The following is a 19,115-nucleotide window of genomic DNA, read 5'->3' on the forward strand; positions in this document are numbered from 1 at the left end:
TTCAAAATAACGAAGCGTTTGCTTTTCTTCCGGGTTTTCTTGCAGTAATCGGTTTCGTTACGCTCGGGTCAAAGGTCACGTTTTCAGGAAGAAGTGCTGCATTTAGTTCGCTATCTCAGCGCTCGCGATTTTATTTACCCAAAAATTTTATTTCACTAATTTGAAGAAGAAAGAATGCTCTTTCACACCAAACTAGTCGTTTTGGGGAAAGCCGTGTACCAGAACGCCTTTTTAGCATTTGAAAATAGGCTAAATGTAGACCTCTTGTAAAGCTGTCTTGGGTCGTTAATTTAGAAAATTCGTCAAATATTTAAGTTCTAATCAAATCACGATCTATTTAGCTCTAAATAGACAAAAAAGGAAGTACAAATACAACGTGCAATCAGTTTGTAATGAAGATTTTTACTTTTGAGTTTACGAGCCTCTGAATATGCCGCTCATTTTCGATGGATTTTGGCCGATTTGGGGCATCGAAACGAAAAAATTGCGGAAAAAAATAATTTTTGATTTATCGAACTTAAAACGATATTTTTGTAACTAGTGCCCGTAGGGCTTCATTCTGGGCGAGTTTGAAGAAATTCGATTTTTTCGCTATTTCCAAGTCTAGTTGATATTTAGGCGAAGCTGCTCTTAAATATCTCCGGTTTGGAGAGAGTTTTCGAAAAGCTACGTTTAGGTGATGGATTAGTGTGGACCGTAGAAATAAAGCTGCGTTTTCAAATTTCTCCAGAGTAGTTTGAACGCTGCTTTGGTAACAAAACGTGAACACCAATGACCGTGTCTTATGTAAAAGCTTGATAAAGTTATCAGCGAACAAAGGCGAACACTTCATGCCCAAATCTCTTCACAATCTTGCAATGCCAGCAAATTCAGCACGGACACCAAGATTACACAAGTTTATCTGAACAAAACAATGCACTTACATCATATCCATGAAGCATATTCACATACATGGCGTCGTTAGCTCGTCGAGGTACGCTGAGCATTACATCCAAACCAGCCTGGAATAAAGAATATAACATTAAACATGAATAAAACACACCACTCTAATCTATTTTTTTTTAACAAGCCCGTATAATTTGGCACCCCGTGGCGCGAGTGCGTTCGATAAAGGAAATAGTTTATCTTAGTTTTAATTTTCTGAGAGGTTCTGTAGCTTCACTTAGGTATCTCTGTGGTTGAAGACGGCGACTTTTTGTATTTGTTGTGTAAGGACTCGGTTAGTGTGGATTAAAATGGCGTTTTTGAAAGGGTAACGGGCTGAATGCGACTCGCGCCACTACGCGAGAAGCAAAACAATTCTTCCATTCACAACCATGACTGAATTAACAAACAAATCGTTCAATTAACGTTTCAAATTGACTGATACTGGAACAGAAGCAGCTCAATTAAAATAACTCATCGTCTCGGACCTTAACTGCAACAAAACATTTACTTTCAACCGTCAAAAGTACAAACATTCGTCAGGAGAACAACGTCAAGGCTTATTAATCTTGCCGTAAAAAGCTTAAATAAACAAAACAAGCCCTGGATTTACATACCTGTAGACTATTTTCCGATCCTTCTTCGCAGCATGTTAAAAGATCCTACAAGTGGGCAACACAGGTAGTTAGTGAAATCTTTTTCATTCCCAGCACAAAAGGGCAGCATGGAGTCTCGTATGAACACAGTTTAAACCATTAACAAAGTGAATGGTACGAACAGGTGGAGTTTAACTCGAAAGCACGACCTCAAATAAACTTTCTGAAGATCACAAACCACTTCAAACGATGACCAGAGATTCTGTGAGACTTAACTGAACAGTACCTTACAGACCATACGAGCAACCAAGTTTTATTGTAAGGCAGCTAGCGAAGACACCACCAGAGTCAAAAGAATGCTTGAAAAAGCGCAAAACTTAAACTTGTCAGTAAATTAAAATATGTCCGCGTACAAAGGCATGTCTTTTGATCACTCACCTTCAGCAGTAACTGGTATTTTGTAATTCTTTGTACGGGTTTAATGAGGTAAGCCGAGATGGACAAACCATGGCCGTAGCTGGCTTGAAGGTCCTAAAAACACAAACATACCAACTGTAAGACTCTGTTAGACACTGCACGTTCTGTGCAGAATCGATACATAATTATGTCTGACAAAAATAAACACAATTGATTACAAGTTATGAGCACGACAATGTGTACATTTGCATGTGAAAGGACATGAGGACAATAGCAAATTCTTTATTGCTCACTCACCGCAAAGAAGTTTCCACCGTGTTCGATGAGGAGTGAGTTTGAAAACGGCTTGTTCTTGCAATACGCTACGTACATCCCGACAAACGATTCTCCCTGCGATGCAAAAACAATTAACAGTTTGGACTATTTTTACACCTTAACAACCACAGCTTTCAAATCAATGTTACAAAACAAGTACTTGAAAAGGCGTGGAATCCCTTGACAAACACGAACGGAAACAGTTTATCATTAATCGATGAAGATTAAATAGTGCGCGCCTGACAAGAAATCGCTGTTAGGTCGCTAACTTAATAAATTAGTTCTGGAAAAAAATGGAAAGGAGGCTTATAAAACAGGTGATTATGGCGCCAACTCACCCATTCTTGAAACGCTTCGCCAACGTCTTCTGGGTTCGTTTCGTACTTTTCCAAAGCCTGCAGGAAAGTGCTGCAAAATAAGATTAAAGACATTAATTAAACTTTGATGCAAACTTCGTTTTATTTCCAATTCGTAGTCTCGATTAACAGCCGCAGTTCCTCGCGCTCCACCCTCTGAACGAACGAAGGCCGGACTCGAACGAACGAAGACCAGACACGAACGAACGAGGAACAGACACGAACGAACGAGCAACAGACACGAACGAAGACCAGATAAAAACGACCGAAGATCAGACACGAACGAACAAAGACCAGACAAGAACCGGACTCGAAAGAGCACCAGAAGTCAAGCCTCAGATTTGCACAGAAGCCATGTTCGCATGGATTTTCGAAAGCGCGGATTTTGAAACCGATTACTCTTCGTGTAGACGAAGAGTCCTCGGGACGATATCAGATCTCCTCGGCTCAAACTCAAGAGAGAGCATAATAGTCGTGTAAATAAACCTCCCATTCCTGGTACATACCTGTTGTGAAAGCTGTAAATATCCTCAATATTGCCGAAAATAATGCTTTCCTTTCCTACAAGGCCTGATGGAACATCAGCGTTGTTTGACATTGCGCTAATATAGCTCTACATAGAAGAACAGACAACCACAATATAAATTATTTAATGTATTGAAGTATATAGAAGATTTAAACAAACTTATCCCTGCGTCCGTTCACTCTACGCTTTGTTCGTGATTTGGCAACAACTATGTCCAGCTGGAATAATGTTCCTGTTTGACTGGCTTTTAGCGATTGATAACAAACCTCTGTAATTGGTTTGAGATCAGGAAGCCAACCTTAATGATTCGTGATTTGGTCGACGCAGATTTTCCCGCGCTTGGTACTGGTTCACGGTTTCCCGCGCTTGCCACTGGTTCATGGTTTCCGTCGCTTGTGTCCAGTTACAAAATTTTCTTTGACTTCTGATTGGTTGTTACTGAAACTACGACTAGATATATTTTACCCAATAAGAAACAAGGAGAAACAGCATATTCTCACCTCTATAACACAATTTAAATCCGCCACGTAAGTTCTCTCTGTCTGTAGCAGCTCGTTCATGATAAATCTGAGAGAGAGACAAGTCAAAATAAGATGTTTCATTATACAGATCTCTCAGTTATTACGCGCGTTGTGATTGGTCATTTTAGCAGGCCGTATTCTACTGTATGGCTCGCTAAAATTTACTAAGAGCTGTTTTTGTTACCAAAATGACACGTGATTCATTCCCAAGTTAACTTTCATAGCAAAAAGGAACTGAAAACTTTTCGTTGCCTTTAAGTTACGAATAAAACGAGTTAACGATTTCACAACGATTTCGAATTGAGTTACTTTGCTTTCGACGTGCGTCAGTCATTTGTAGCCGTTCCTAGAGCCTAGAAATCGTTTCATGAACCCTTCACCCACCCCCCCCCCCCCGAATCCGTCAGACAACAGGTAGAGACACAATAAATATCTTACAAAACTCGTGTTCTCAGTCCGTACTGTAAGCTACAGATCTTCGTTTTTTCGCTTCCCAGGCGCGAAGCGAAACTAGGTCCTTTAACTTACTGTAGGGACCTCGAACGCGGTCAATTAGGAAGTTTAATAATGACAGGGCTTTACAATTTCATGCTTGTTAGGAGAATTTGGTATTACATCAAGACAATATATGATTATTTTTTAATTTCCACCACCTGTATCCATTATAATGCATTGATATTGTTAGGAGAAATTCTAATTTGATTATTTTTGATGATCATAAAAGATAAAGCGAAAAGAAGTACTTATACTAGTGATACAAGACATATTGACAGAGCTGTTTTCGAATTTTGACATTGTAGATATAAGCTTCATTACCAAATGATTAACAATAGATTTAAGAAAATAATTTTACGACCGCTATCATCTGATAAAACACAACTTTGAAATACAAAACAAAACTGCTATTTTCAGTGGTTTTACAGTCACCTTGTAGCGAAAAATACCCCTCTTTCAACCTACTAAAACGGATTAAGACCGCGATCCGGAAATGGTTTTTGCGACAAGAAATTAATTGTTTCTTTCGTCATCTATCCTTCAAAAAAATACTCACCATGTTGTCTACAAACGAACACGGGCTTACAACGGCAGTTTTGTCACGATTTATGGTTCTACCTGTTATTTGTCACAACAAAAAAATGAACACCTTCTTTGGACTTACTCTTTTCTCTTAGCAGATCGTCTCTTCTCCTCTGTCATCTCATGGATGCCACTATCTTTTGAGGTCTCTCTGAGAGCGAATGCTTGTTGTTGCTGCTGTCCTTGAGTGTGGAGAGACTGAAGACTCGGCCATTCCACCTCATCCTGAATATCAATACAAAGCAGTGAGGAGAAAAGCGTCAGCGAGCTGTAGCTTGTAAAATCGGAATCCTCGTCCGAGAAGTCGCCGGCGAATTCGTCCGCCATGACTCGATCCCACCCGCTTCAATTGACAACAACGTAGACCGCTTTGCCTCAACGCGGTCGCGAAGCGAAGGTAGAAATATGCACAGGAAATATCACAGCAGCTTTGTTAGCCATCGTTTTATCACGTAAATCCACATTTTTGGTGTGAAAATGAAGCCAGTTTACGCCACGAGTTCAAGATCCTAGTAAATTCTAATCAGTGTTCCAGACACTCCTATGTGTGCAAATAAAACTCGTGCAATTAAATCGCTATTTTCGCCTGCTTATTAGCAGCGCTATTCCTGTTCAATAGTCCACAAAAGATTCTCGAGTTTCGCTCCGTTCGAACAATCCCAATCTGTCGCTTTCGGAAACAGCCGAGTCAAATTTCCAACGTCAGAAATCCTCCGCTTGGATTCGACATGAACCCGCAGCTATTCCGCATGGCAAACACACACGTTGTGTTGCGGATTCTCGCGAGTTAAGAGGCTTTTAGGCAAATCGCCTTACTATAAATCTAAGCGACTCAATTTTGTTCGCGCGCGTCCACAGACCGGCAATATGGCGACGGAGTCTCTCCGCTCGGTCGATCGCGCATCACAACAGAGTGATTAGCAGAAATACAAAAGAGAAACTGGATTCGGATATTAATTAGTAATAGTATGACCGGTGGTTCTTTTCGTGTTTCTTATTCATCCGCAAGAGGGGGCAGCGCCGAGACCAAATACAATGACAGGAAAAAAAATGCCACACGCGGTTTTTCAAAAACATTCTCCACCTGCTGCAAAGCCGTGGTATTTAGAATCAGAAAAGAAACACAGCTTTATCATAAGCAAATAAGATCAAGGAAACAATTTAACTAATATTCAATACTCGATTCGTGGATCTTACCACTGCTAAATGAATTTTAATTTTTAATTTTTGCCTTTGTTCAAAACGTTCAATATGTTGAAAGCCTTTGTGCGTTAAGAGAGTATCTTTTACAACTAATAGTGTACAGCTTATCCCTACATAGCGTACATCTGGATCCGTGTCAAGTTACGCGGAAATACGTCAACTCGGTCCGCAGAATTTTTCCATTTTCCAATTTTACGCGTTCGGAAATAATTTCGGAAAATCCCGCAGAGAGAATAATTGAAACATTCTTCAAATCTGACGAGTGCTTCTCGCAGAAAATCGTTTTTGTACACGGTCAAAATTCCATCACCGCACTTTATGCGAGACTGACGTTATGAATAAAGAATATCGATTCAATCAAGCTGTTGATTTTCCACAATGCAAAGCTAATGCATTTCCTGCATGAATAAGAAGTTAGTTGTAATAACCACTAACCGCAGGCTATTAGGAATACGAATTAAACCGGCACATAGAAAGGAGTTTTTGTATTGTACATGTATGTTTTCAGATAAACATTAATAAATAGACGGTAAGTTTTTTCAAGTTCGCTTTCTCTGCCCTTGAGTGAAATTTACGTGAGTGTATTTTTAATCCTTAGCCTCTACAAAAAAAACAAAAGCAATTAAAAAGTATACAATTTCTGTTCAGTCGCTCATATTAAATGGTTGAAAACTTGCGAGAGACTTGGCGCGAAAAAGACAACGGGCGCCAAAAGAGGAGGAGGATTGGGGAGAGCATTTCCTGTGTTTCGTCTAACCTTTGGACTTTTAGATCTCTTTCAGTCATACAGAGTTTATGGAGGACGTGGGGTGGGGGGGGGGGGAAATTAGTGAAGAACAAGCCAAGGAGTTTGGGAGGAGTGGTTGAGTTAACAATAGGAAATACACGAAAGCATTTCATACCTCGTGTTCTGAGACTGTATATCCCAACTTGTTCTCCAGTTTAGCGCGGTATTTCTGCATCCGTCGCGCGAAATCTTTGTATCTCTTCTCCACTGCTGTGGCCCATTGGCGGATACCGTCGCCATGGTAACAGGATTTGGCGATCAGAGTTTCTGCTTGGTGAAGCATGGACTTCACTCTTTCCCTGATTTGCTGTAAAATTGTGAAACATTGTTACGATAATACGCACTCAACAAGTAGACAATTATGGCTGCAAAAACGTGAGCAGGGCAGTTCAAGAGCTTCATGGCATTTGCTGATGATACGTAAATAATAAAATTTCATAAAGTAAAAGGACCAAAATTAACAGCGGAATCCCGATTTTTTTAACATCCAAGGGAAACGAAAATCGGTTTGAAAAATCGGGTAGTTCGAGACATCGGAAGTAAAATAACAGTGTTCGACTGAGACAAAGAAAACGACTGTTGGTTTGAGGTATCGTGAGGTTCGAGAAATGGGGATTCTACTGATCTACTGATAATCTAGTACATTAAAATTACCAGCTACACAATCAAAAAATTAGCTACTTTCAAACTGGAAGCGTTAACCTTTAGCAAAGCACAAAACTGATTAAAACAAAGAAACACCACAGTCAAAGCAGAAAGTGAACCAAAAAAGTTCCACACACCACTTCATATACCTCTGAAGCTTCCTTGAACTCTTGATGTTCATCTAACAGCTCTTTAGTCTGTGCGTCGGTATCACCCTCACCAGTCCGTGACGACAGATAAAACTCGCCATTCTCATGGATCCAGTCCAGCGCCTAAAACAAACAACGAATTGCCACTTGATATAAAGAAAGGAATACCAAGAAATAAGGAGGGCGTGAAGTGAAATATAGGAGAATGGGTAAGCTGTCTACCAAAAGAAGTTTCATTGGGCAGGAGTGCTTTCCAATATGCCAAAAATTCTGGAAAGTTCGGTCGGAATTCATATGGAAAGGTCCGCTTCGGTTCCTTCTGACCAGAATATTCGGTGGTCCAGTTTGATCGGTCGGACCGAAACTTGCCGTTCCATTGTGACAAATCGGTTCAGTCATGTAGGGAATTCAGGAAAGGAATAAAAATGGTAAAAGCCATTCCCGTCGGTTGGCCCGGTTTGATCGGAAAATGTCGTTCCATTTTTCCTTGGTTAGTCCTACTCGTCTCGGACCGGTCTGTCTGGCATAACGGAAAGCACCCTGAGATTCTTACGTGCGCCTAACGCGCGCCCTACCAGATTTCCCGCCAAAACTTCACACTTGACGTTCAGATTGATGACTTGTGAATACAAAAGCCACAAAGCACGGATTACCAGTATCTGACTTTCTCGCGATTTGACACCGGTTGCCACGGCAAAGCTGTTACTGTTGTGTGACAGTTTCTGATTGGCAGAAACTGTGCATTGCACTGGCTTTCTCGCTTTGAGTATCTCTTCTCATTTTTTAACAAGGAAAGACTAAACAAAGTAGCCTACCTCTTTAGCACACTGTTCCAGCTCAAGATACTGTAGACAATACTCTGCTAGCGTTCGCCTGCCATTCCACACATCCAACACTTGCTGCTCCTGCGCTCGAAGCTGTTCTTGGACTTCCTTCACTTGGCATTCCACTCGCTCTATCGTGACGTCCGGGCGCTCAGCACTTGGAGGTGCGATCGTGGACAAGAAAGAGTCAGCGTTCCGCTTCACTTCGAGCAGGCCCGTAGCGATGGAGTCCTTGTCTTCATCGTAGCTCTGTACAATGGCTTTCATGGCATCTAAGCGTTTCACTGACTCGGTTTCGATGAGTTTACTACACGGGTCTCCTTCTTCCAGTTTGTATTCACGAGTCAGGCGGTCCATCAGTAGGTAAACCTTTTTTAGATGAAAATTCACAACGATAAGACTGATGACCAAATGGAAACTATTTCGTCTTAATAAACAACACAAGCCATTTCTTGACCCCTTTTGTCCTTTCCTTGAGTGCATCCAAATCTACCCACACACTGACCGAATGTCTGACTGATTGACTAGAGACAAACAGACAGACATACAGGAAAACAGTGATAGTAAGACAGTTAGACAGTAAGACAGACAGACAGAGAGCCATTTTCAGTTCTTCTTTGCCTGAATTTCAGAGCGAGCCTTGTACGAAACCCTTTACTCGAAAAGGAGCTTGACAATAAAAATCAAAATCTTGAGTTCAAACTCTGTACATTATGAACGCTTGTCAACCAAGACTTCCTATGAAACAGAAATAAACATAGCTACTGTCGTTCAATTTTACATTTGGTACAATTTGATATTTTCCTTTGTTTCAAATACATTTTAATATATAATTTACCGTACACCAGAACAAAGGAAAGAAGCAAATACGTCATTGTGCAGTAGTATGCTTAGTTACCTGGCCTATGAATACAAGCGAGGCTGGAGGTGACCTTGCTTTGATACAGACCTCTCTGCTTTTCTCATTCAAATACCAACTAGTTATCATAAGAACAAGTTGATTTACACAACAAATGCGGTGAGGTCTGTATCAAAACAAGGTCACCTGGAGCGTCGCTGCCATTCAAAGGCCAAGTCACTCAACAGACAGCTGTAAAATTATCTACTGTCCCCACATAACAACTACTGACTAACCGACTAACTGAAGCCGTTACCTGTTCAGCAGATTTGAAAAAGCTGTAGGACGCGGTGACGACTTTTCTTCTTTCCTCCGACTTGCTCATGAGCTGTTGCCATCGCCGGCTCATGTTATCAGCGCAGTTCCAGATGGCTTCAGGATCAAAGTGGCCATCTTTCATCAATTTGTCTGCGCGTTGCCGCACTTCATTCGCACTCTGACAGGTTTTCTGCAAACAAAACAGATCCCAAGAATTTGTTTGAACACGCTTTGTTACGCCGTTTTAGGGGATTCTATCACATACAGATTAGTCCTAATATCCCTAGTTTAAAGCTGTTCCAAAACACTTAATGCATACAAGAGGGCAAGAAAAAAAAATTGGATCATAAGGACTGCAAAAGAGTAAAACGGATTTCCTTGAGTTCAACTTTAAAAATCTTGTCCAGCAAAGATGGAAGATTCGAGATTCGCACGCATTAGCAATCGCGCGTAATTTTGTTAGAGTGTTTTTCAAGTACTTGCTGTTCAAACAACAAAAATATAAAAGCAAAACAAGCTACCAGAAACATTACAAAATGTTGCAATACCTCAATAGCCCTCTGGAACTCCTCATGTTCTCTTAAGAGAGCTTCCGCTTCAACCAGTGATGTTCCAAGTTCCGTACTGGCATAGAGCATAGCCTCGCCATTCCGAACCCATCCGATCACCTACGGAAAAAAAACAGAGTTAGTAACGAATATATTGAGGCAACGTCGAGAAGAGGTCAAATCATCACTATTGTTTGCCTGAAACTTCCTTATACTCTAGGGTTAGGGTTAGTCTCGAGCACTCTCGGCGACTCTCGTCAAGTCTCTTGCACTCTTGGCAACTTTTGTGAAGTCTCGTGCACTTGGGGAATTTTGTTGAGTCTCGTGCAATCTCGGAGACTCTGGTCGAGTCTCGTGCACTCTCTTTAACTTTTGTCGACTCTCGTCAAGTCTCGTATACTCACGGCGACTCTCGTTTAGCCTCGTACGCTCTCGTGCTCTCTCGTCAACTCTCGTGCTGCGCTGTCTTTGACACTTGTTCGTTTCCTAGTTTGTCCCACGCTCCCTAAGAGAAAATTATCGTTGGCCGCTCGACCTTATCGTTTTAGCATGGCCCTGGTACTTTACTCCAAAAAGTCAGCTTGCAAATTCTCACATCCTCTTTGCTCTCTTTATGCTGCTATCGTAGCAAGAAGTTATGCTTTGAACAGTAAACTTAGAAGTTCTTCCTCACCTGCTTAGCATCACTTTCAAGTTGACGCAAAAGTAAATTCTGTTCTAGTTTAATTTTCCTCTCCTCGGCTAAATCCCGAAGATCTCTTCTCTTTCGATGTAAAACCTCTAGTAAATTATGAATATGGGTCTGCGCATCAATGTTCTCCATAGTCAAGGGATCCTTTACACGCAACTCAATCTCGGACTGTTTTAAATAGTCTATGAGTTCTTCGCCTCGACAGAACGTTCTCATTGCAGCGTTTTCAATGTCCTTCATTTGTTCTTCATGATGGTTTAGAGACTGTTTTGCTCGAGGAAGATCCAGTGCTAAGCCGCCTTTTTCTAAATGCCCCTCACAAATTTCCAGACGGTCCTTGAGCTGCGAACAACAACAAAAAAAAGAAAATGTAATTTTAGATGATGTAAGGAGCTGAAGCAAGTAAACAAACAGTTGCGCACAGAGAGATTGTTTCTTATTAATATATCATCCTGGAACATAACACTGTAAAAAGATGATTGGTTTCTTTAACTAGCTAAATATTTTTTCAGGTGTTTCGAAACTGGATATGGTGTCCTTTTAGCGGTGTTGTTTTAAATTCACTTGAACCTACCAAAACGCTACACATCAGCATGGTGTCTGTCGCTGGGGTGGTCGTTTCCGAGACGTTTCAAGAGAGAAAGCGTTAAATAATCATGTCTCAATTTTAACACATTACTTTACTTTACATGCGATTAGATATTAGACATTTTGTCTTCCGGGGTTAAAACTAATCTTGAGCTAACAACACTCGAGTCCAGACAGTAAAATGTCTAAAATGGGAAAATAACCATCGAAGTTCGCCATCTCTCTTCTAATTACTTCTAAATTTTGATCATTTTACATGCACGTCGATGTTTCGCAAAGGGCAGCCAAAATTGCAACAATATGCAAAATGCAAGTGCAGGTCATTGCCAGCTCTATAGCATCGCGGTTGCCTTTGCCTGTACCTGTGCACAGTGCAGTCTCTTTTTGTCTTTAGTTGAAGATTTTTACTCATGTCTAGATTCATTTCTAAACCACACATAAATCAGATTCCACGGGTGTTACCCTGAGCCATCTTAAGTTCTAACGTTCAAATTGCCTATAACGCTTAGTGAATGCTTAGTGAATGAGTCCAGCTGGCGACCAGACTGTTAATTCCACCAACTGTCTACGTCTGGGGATGGGTTTTCACGCTTTAAGAACCCGTTAATCGGGCCACTTGACAAGAACAGTTTACAAAGAACGCCTTGCTGGTGCTCGACTTAACCTTAAGCCTTGGTCAAACGGACTCGTGAGTAGTCACAAGTAGCCGGAAGTTGAACTTGAGTAGAGACTTGCGTTGGGTCGCTGAGTCGCAAGTTTCCGCGCGAGTACACGCATGCCGCAAAAAGAAAAAAAAAAAAACAGTTTTCCTGATTACATATCCTGTATTTCATTGGCTAACAAGTTGCTTTAACAAAGAACAGACGTCGCTCAACTTGCGTTGACTTGGTTTGGTTGGCCAAACTGTGAAAAACCTGCATCGACTTGCGCGCAAATTTGATCTCGACCAAAGTGAGCGCAAGTTATCGCAAGTCAACGCAAATGCACCCAAGACCTGGCCAAACGGAGTCGCAAGTAGACCCAAGTTTACAACTTGCGTCTACTTGCGAGTCCGTTTGGCCAGGGCTTTCGTCTAACAGACCGTTAACATTTTAACTTCTACAGCGGAAAACCTAAACGTTCTAGCATTCAAGTTAAAAATGTTGTACACAAATATTCTACTGCTTGTCCGCGTGTGTCCATGAAAAGCTAATTGTGATAAGTGAAAGCTATTTAAGCAGTACTTTTATATGGTGATGTTTAATATTATATTTTAGGTACTCGCATGTACTCATATGGGATTACCGAAATAAATTGTTGTTGTTGTTGAGGATGCTCTACAAGATGTGACCATTCAAATGAAAGCTATGGTATTTATGGTATTATATGGTATTTCTAATTATGCTGTACAAGGTGGTTCCAACTTTTAAGTCTTTGGATGACGCCCTTGTGTGTTGCCCTTTTCATGTTCCAAGTTTTACCTCTTGTGTGTACAAAGTCTGTTGACAGAAGCTGTCGAAGAGCGCATACATATGGCACAACTCTTAAAACACCACACAACTAGAAATATATTTCATCCTCTTTGACCCCTTTTGGAACACTCCATTTTCTCATGTCTGAGACCGAAGCAATGACAATTCTCAATGATACAGAAAACTCGTTTTAGACACTGATGTTGAATCTGTGCCCCTGTGTAAATAACGACTTACTAACATCAAGTGCGCACGAATATTAGCACGCCATTTTCCGGCGACAGTGTCAGACAAGGTTGTACTTCTCTGACCACAAACGCAATTTTGCAACCTATCTGATAAAATTCTTCTGTAAATAATCGACGATTGAAAAGTGAAAAATATTTGTTTCGGTTTTGTTTAAATTAGAGATATGGCGTTATTTTTTCAAGCTACATTGTAGCTTTACAAAAATTCGAGTGAATAAGTGCCAAATGATTTTGTTTAACGTTGGTGGATAACTGTTTAGTTTATGAAAGAACCTCAAGGGCGACCATTCAAATGAAAATTGTTCATAATGACATTCTTGTGGCACGGTTAATTATGCCGTACAAAGTTTGTAGCTTGTCAATTAAAGCGTAAGGTGCGACTCTTTAAATAAAAGCTGTTTATCTGTTCATTCTTGTGGTGAAGTTTACTTGTAAATACACTTTTCAAAGTTCTTCAAACATGTTTGTCGATACAAACACGAAGTGTGACCACTAAAATCTAAGCTGCTGAATTATACATTTTTGCGGTAAGGTATATTATGATGAACGAATCTGTGGTAAATTATGCGTCCCTGAGGAAGTTAACTTTGTGTTGTGACCACTGAAACTGAAATGACTACAAAGGCAATATTTATCTATTCAAGTTTTTAAAACAAGAACATAACTAGGGTCCTGAACAACATTACAATCAGCATAAAACGTCTTGTGATCCCGCCCTTGCTCTTTTATTGCTATTAGCAGTTTACCATTAGTGTTTCAGCAACTTAAATTAAAAGAGGTCAAACTGTCACCCTCTTCTACTAATGGCTCTGAACAATGAACATCTTAACTGCACAAAGGACAGCTTACATGAAACAAACCGCATCGAAGCATAGCAACTTCATTTTCAATGCGCAGTGGATTTTCTAAATTAACAGATCTTTGTACATGCTAAGTAAAACTTGAAGTTGTTCCCCCAAAGGGTCCAACTTCGACTATAGGAATTTAAGAAACGATAATTTGTTGTACAAACCAGCATGCAAAACAGCCGCACTATTAGGCTTTTAAGATTCTTCCACTAAACATGAGCACCCTTGCAAAGATCCTGTGTAAAAATCGAGCAGAACCGCCAAGGAAAGAAAAGTAAAAAAACTTGATTTGAAGAAAATCTTGTCAGATCAGGAGGGTTACATGTGAGGTTATAGCAAAACAGATCGTCAACAGCATGTGTCTTATGATATGGATCATATTTCAAAGTGTATAAATATCAGAGCGTCTAAGAATCAATTGCCGACTACAATGTTTGTTTACTTTGGTGCTTTGGCACAAAGATAAGAATTTTAATGCATAATGGATGTTTGAGTTGGAAATTTTCTGCGAAGCAAATTCCGAATGAGCATTTTGCAGTTACCGACTATCGCGCCAAAATATCCGCGAGATTTATGTCATAACACAGTTCTATGCGAGTCACATGAAAGATGTTTGTATATTCTAGCTAATAAACCGCGAAAACGCTTGGCAAAGGAAAACATGGAGTGCCGAACAAAAGCACACAACAGAAATATTCGAACACGCAATTTCATTACTGTGACCCTTGACAGCGCTTAATCATCTTACGAAACACACAGCAAGGCTTCCACTTCGAAAAATCTTATTTGCCTTGTACATATACCAAGCTTATTCGCAGCTTTCACTCTTGCCATAGGAAATCACGCTGCGATTTTCCCGAAATCGCCTTCAGTCTCAACAAGGAAAAGACGAAACAAGCTCACGTATTTTCACACAGCGCTTTTAAAGTGATACTTGTTCCGTCTTAGCTTGTTAACTCAGCGTTTCGGGTCGCGGCAGATTTCCGCTGCGATCGATTTACCAGGTACAGACATGCCAATGCGTATCGCTTCATGCGATTAACATTATTTGGAATTAAGGGGGCATTAAAAACTCACCATCTTCGCTGATCGTTCAAATTCCCGCAGTTGCAGCCAGCACTCTAACTGCTGCCGTCGTCTCGTCCACGAATGTTCAATTGCTCGCCGCACCCGGTCGAGCTCCTTAATAACTTTCTCAACATGTTGAAGCGAGCTTGAATCTACCCCTTCGGAACTTGCAAGCTTTAATTCCTCAATAATCGTTTCGCCTTCATCGATGGCGGTGTGGATAGAATCCAACGTCGCTTCACCTTGGTGTTTCAAATTCGTAAGCACGGTAGCGATGTTGTCTGGATTATCGGACACCTCTTCAAGTTCAAGCTGAGCCTTCAATTGTTCCACTAACTCAGAGAGCTGAAAAAACAGGGACGACAGTGTTATAACAAAAACCACCGTGGAGTCATCGTCCGTTTCAAGTTCGGCTACGCTCATGTTTTGCATGCAAGGTCCAAGGCAGACAGCGCGCGCGTGAGTGTAAAACTGTTCAGTGTCTCTTCGTGGGTCCCTTGAGAGAAGAGGAGCCAGCGCTGACTGCCTGGCCTGCAAGCGAATCGCGGCGCGGCGGCGCGCACACAATACAATCACAAATGAATTGTGTATCAGTGTACAAGATCGGCCATGTCAATTAAATTCCAGAATCTTCATGACTGACATGGTTGAGATGAACGTAAAATAATAGGTCAATAAAAAGAACAACAACATCAATGATGTCACAGAGCAAAGCAAATGAAGTGCACTTGGCTTCCTGTTTTGAACGCACACAGTTCTTCTCGCGGCACGTAACGCACTAAAGTGCGTTCTACAACGCGATTGATTTAAACCGGCAGGATTTTTCACAATGGATAAGAACTTAGCAGTTATGTAAGCGACTTGGACAAGATCGCATAACTTATCTTAACGTGATTTGACGTTTACACCGTACACGCACAACAAAACACAGTGACAGACTCAGAACTTGCCTGGAGGATACAAGTATTGCATACCGTCAAAGGCCGCACCAAAGCCGAGGGAAACATGTTTATAAACAGCGCAAATTCGAGCCGTTTCACAGATGGACTCACAGCGAGCACAAAACGTTACGATGAAAGAATGAAACCATGAACTGTCTGAGCAATCTCAGTGAAATTTGACCGTGCGCAGTAGTAACTCTGTACGCCAAACTGTCATGACCTCCTGCAAGCAAGACCGATAATTAACTCTGAATTTAATATGCACAATTACGCTGCCTTACCTTTTGTGTCCGAGAATAGAAGTTGACAGCTAATTTCAGCAGGCTTTTTCGTCTGTTTACACGGTTTATAAACTCTTGGACGCGCTTTTCGAAGTAATCCACTCGCTTTTGAATCTCGTCCGCGTTGCACTCGCCCGTGTTAGCCAAATGACGGGCGGCTTCCAGAAGCTTTGCCGCGTTTGTGTAGGTATTCTGAAATACAAGCCCCAAAAAACACGGGTTAGTGTGAATTAAAAGTGCTTATTTCTAAATTAAGCTGCAGTGCAGACACGTATATCGGTCTAAATCGGATCAAAAACACTTCAGATTCACACGGAAATATTTCCCCCTCCCTGACATAACCGACAATTTTTCTGCAAATTCCTTTCAAAAATGTTACTCTAAATAAACCTGCGGTCCGTCGAATCTGGCCATTCGTGACCGCACTAATGTGGAATAATTTTAATAGAATAATTGACAATCATTTCCATTACATTTATCATTATGTAAGTAGTGTATAATCAAATTTGTTGGTGTTTTGAATGCAATCGCAAAGTATTACAGAGTGAAACACAAACCTTTGTAAAATAAAAAAAAATGCGTAAATAGAAATGCAATCTTGATTCAGTTGACTAACTGAAGCATGAATGTAAACAGGATAAAGTCATTGAAGTGGGGCGTATGTTTGTCTAACGCGAGTGAAAACTTCGCTAAAGACAATGCACTTTAAAACAATACTAAAGTTAATTCTTCTCACACATTTCACATTTACGCTAACCGTCGCCTGAGAAAAAGCGACTAAGTCGAAAAACGGATGACTTCGCTATCTCAAGTTAGCACACACCAAACACGACTAAAAATAAAAGATATCTCTACCAAACAGAATTATGATGATAAAGTCGACGGAAGGTTAACTGTCGCAAACCTTAGCGTGGGTTGGCAGGAACACGCAAGAAAAGAATGAAGTTAAACAGATTAACAACCAATTTATTTTAACCCTTGCACCCTTTTAGCTCCGAAAGCGGCCAAGTATAATATTCAGTAAGAAATCACAAATTTCATTTTTTCAAACATTAAAAATTAAATATCAGCACGTGAGAGTACTGCTTAGACACTTTCATTTGAATGGTCACACATTAGGGTTTCATCCACAGACTTAAAACTTTCAAGAAGGAAGGAAAATAAGTTAATTAACAAAGGTATGACATCAGAGATTAAAATCGGACAAAACGGCAAAGAAACTAAGAACATTAACGACTGAAGACTTGCAAAAGGTTGCCGTTAGTGTACATTCATTCCAGAAAGTTGGAGAGCGCGGATAGTAAGATTGAAAAGGATTAATCTAGCTTGTCAAATCAACAAAACTTTGTATGAACACCTTAAGCCAATTATCTCGGGCAAAAAAAACGCAGCCTACTCATTCCGGATCGAAAAGGGCATTTATGACACACGAAAAATAAATCAACGACTCTCAAAGTACACCATATCGATAAAGCCGAATTATTTCACTAAGCTGGTTACCATAGACATGTGACGCCGCACTTGAAACTGTAACCATTTCGTAACGGCAACCGTAATAATTAAAAAAATTGACACAAAAAAAGAAATGAAAATGTCCAACAGTCAGGCAAACAAGGGGATGAAACACCAGGGCTTCAGAAAATAATAAATAGAAATGATATAAAGAAAAAAAGTATTTCACCATTAACAGAATAAGTCGTAGAGGAAATCAAAACACGAGGTTATGACATTATCATGGCAAACTCAACCAGGGAATTAAATCCACGAAACTACCTTCACTTTAATGAGCAAACACAGTTGGTAATTATTTCCCCACATTTACTTAAGATCAAAATAGTGTTTCCAGAGGAAAAACATCGATTACTTAACAACAATTTATCATAATTAAAAGGGTGAGGTTCATTTGCTCTAAAGGCAATTAAAGATGTGTCGGTTTTTAAGTCTCTGGATGCAACCAAAGTGCGTGACCATTCACATGAAAGCTACAGAGTAGTACTTTCACGTGGTACTGTTTATTACGCCGTACAAGGTGGTTCTAATTTTTAAGTCTGTGGATGAAACCCTAGTGTGTGACCATTCAAATGAAAGCTATTCAGCAGTACTTTCATGAAGTACTGTTTATTATGTTGCACAAGACCTCTGATTCTAACTTTCAAGTCTGTGGATGAAACCCTAGTGTGTGACCATTCAAATGAACGCTGTTGAGCAGTACTTTCATGTGGTACTGTTTATAATGCTGTACAAGGTGGTTCTACCTTTTTAAGTCTGTGGATAAAACCCTAGTGTGTGACCATTCAAATGAAAGCTATTGAGCAGTACTTTCATGTGGTACTGTTTATTATGCTGTACAAGGTGGTTCTAACTTTTAAGTCTGTGGACGAAACCCTAGTGTGTGACCATTCAAATGAAAGCTATTGAGCAGTACTTTCATGTGGTACTGTTTATTATGCTGTACAAGGTGGTTGTAACTTTTAAGCCTGCGGATGAAACCCTAGTGTGTGACCATTCAATTGAAAGCTATTGAGCAGTACTTTCATGTGGTACTGTTTATCATGCTGCACAAGGTGATTCGAATTTTAAAAGCCGTCTTAACACAAGCTGTGAGCCAAGAAATCGAAAGCACGAAACAAAATTAGGAAGCAGTAGTAAAGGTCATTGAGTTATCAGCTTTAAAAAATCCAAAATGTTTAAGTAATTTCCTCAGATCTGAAAACTCATTGTTGGGTGGCCCAGGCAAATCTTGACTACTTAAATCAATATCTTCTTAGTAAAAGACAAATCCAAATCTAAATCTTAATGCTGTATGTGACGGTTATATCGTCTACATCTTTTAATTCATTCCTTTTTGAAGAAAACAAATCCCCTAATCTGATTGGCTGAAATCCATACAGTTTGATTAATTAATGACCTAAGCTGTCAGGAAGAATTGGAAGAGCTTGGAAATCTGTGTGAACC

At 40.3% G+C, this 19,115-nt stretch overlaps 1 protein-coding gene across 17 annotated transcripts in view; it reads right to left on the minus strand.

Annotated features, from left to right (window-relative positions):
* LOC145469144 (kalirin-like) overlaps positions 1-19,115 on the minus strand; it is a 108,589-nt gene that overhangs the window by 34,556 nt on the left and 54,918 nt on the right. For 13 of the 17 annotated variants that reach the window (XM_081452828.1, XM_081452827.1, XM_081452825.1 and 10 more), the window contains 16 exons: positions 16,161-16,352; positions 14,948-15,283; positions 10,718-11,077; positions 10,045-10,164; positions 9,495-9,686; positions 8,332-8,709; positions 7,505-7,639; positions 6,838-7,029; positions 4,815-4,957; positions 3,635-3,701; positions 3,115-3,221; positions 2,591-2,660; positions 2,235-2,327; positions 1,959-2,051; positions 1,542-1,586; positions 924-1,001 (listed from right to left, as the gene is read on the minus strand). In XM_081452828.1, the coding sequence (XP_081308954.1) occupies positions 924-1,001; positions 1,542-1,586; positions 1,959-2,051; positions 2,235-2,327; positions 2,591-2,660; positions 3,115-3,221; positions 3,635-3,701; positions 4,815-4,957; positions 6,838-7,029; positions 7,505-7,639; positions 8,332-8,709; positions 9,495-9,686; positions 10,045-10,164; positions 10,718-11,077; positions 14,948-15,283; positions 16,161-16,352 (2,601 nt within the window). The other 4 variants (XM_081452820.1, XM_081452821.1, XM_081452835.1 and 1 more) reach the window with 2 other exon arrangements.

Source organism: Orbicella franksi, chromosome 15 (assembly GCF_964199315.1).
Source record: "Orbicella franksi chromosome 15, jaOrbFran1.1, whole genome shotgun sequence".
In the NCBI taxonomy this organism is placed as follows: Eukaryota; Metazoa; Cnidaria; class Anthozoa; order Scleractinia; family Merulinidae; genus Orbicella; species Orbicella franksi.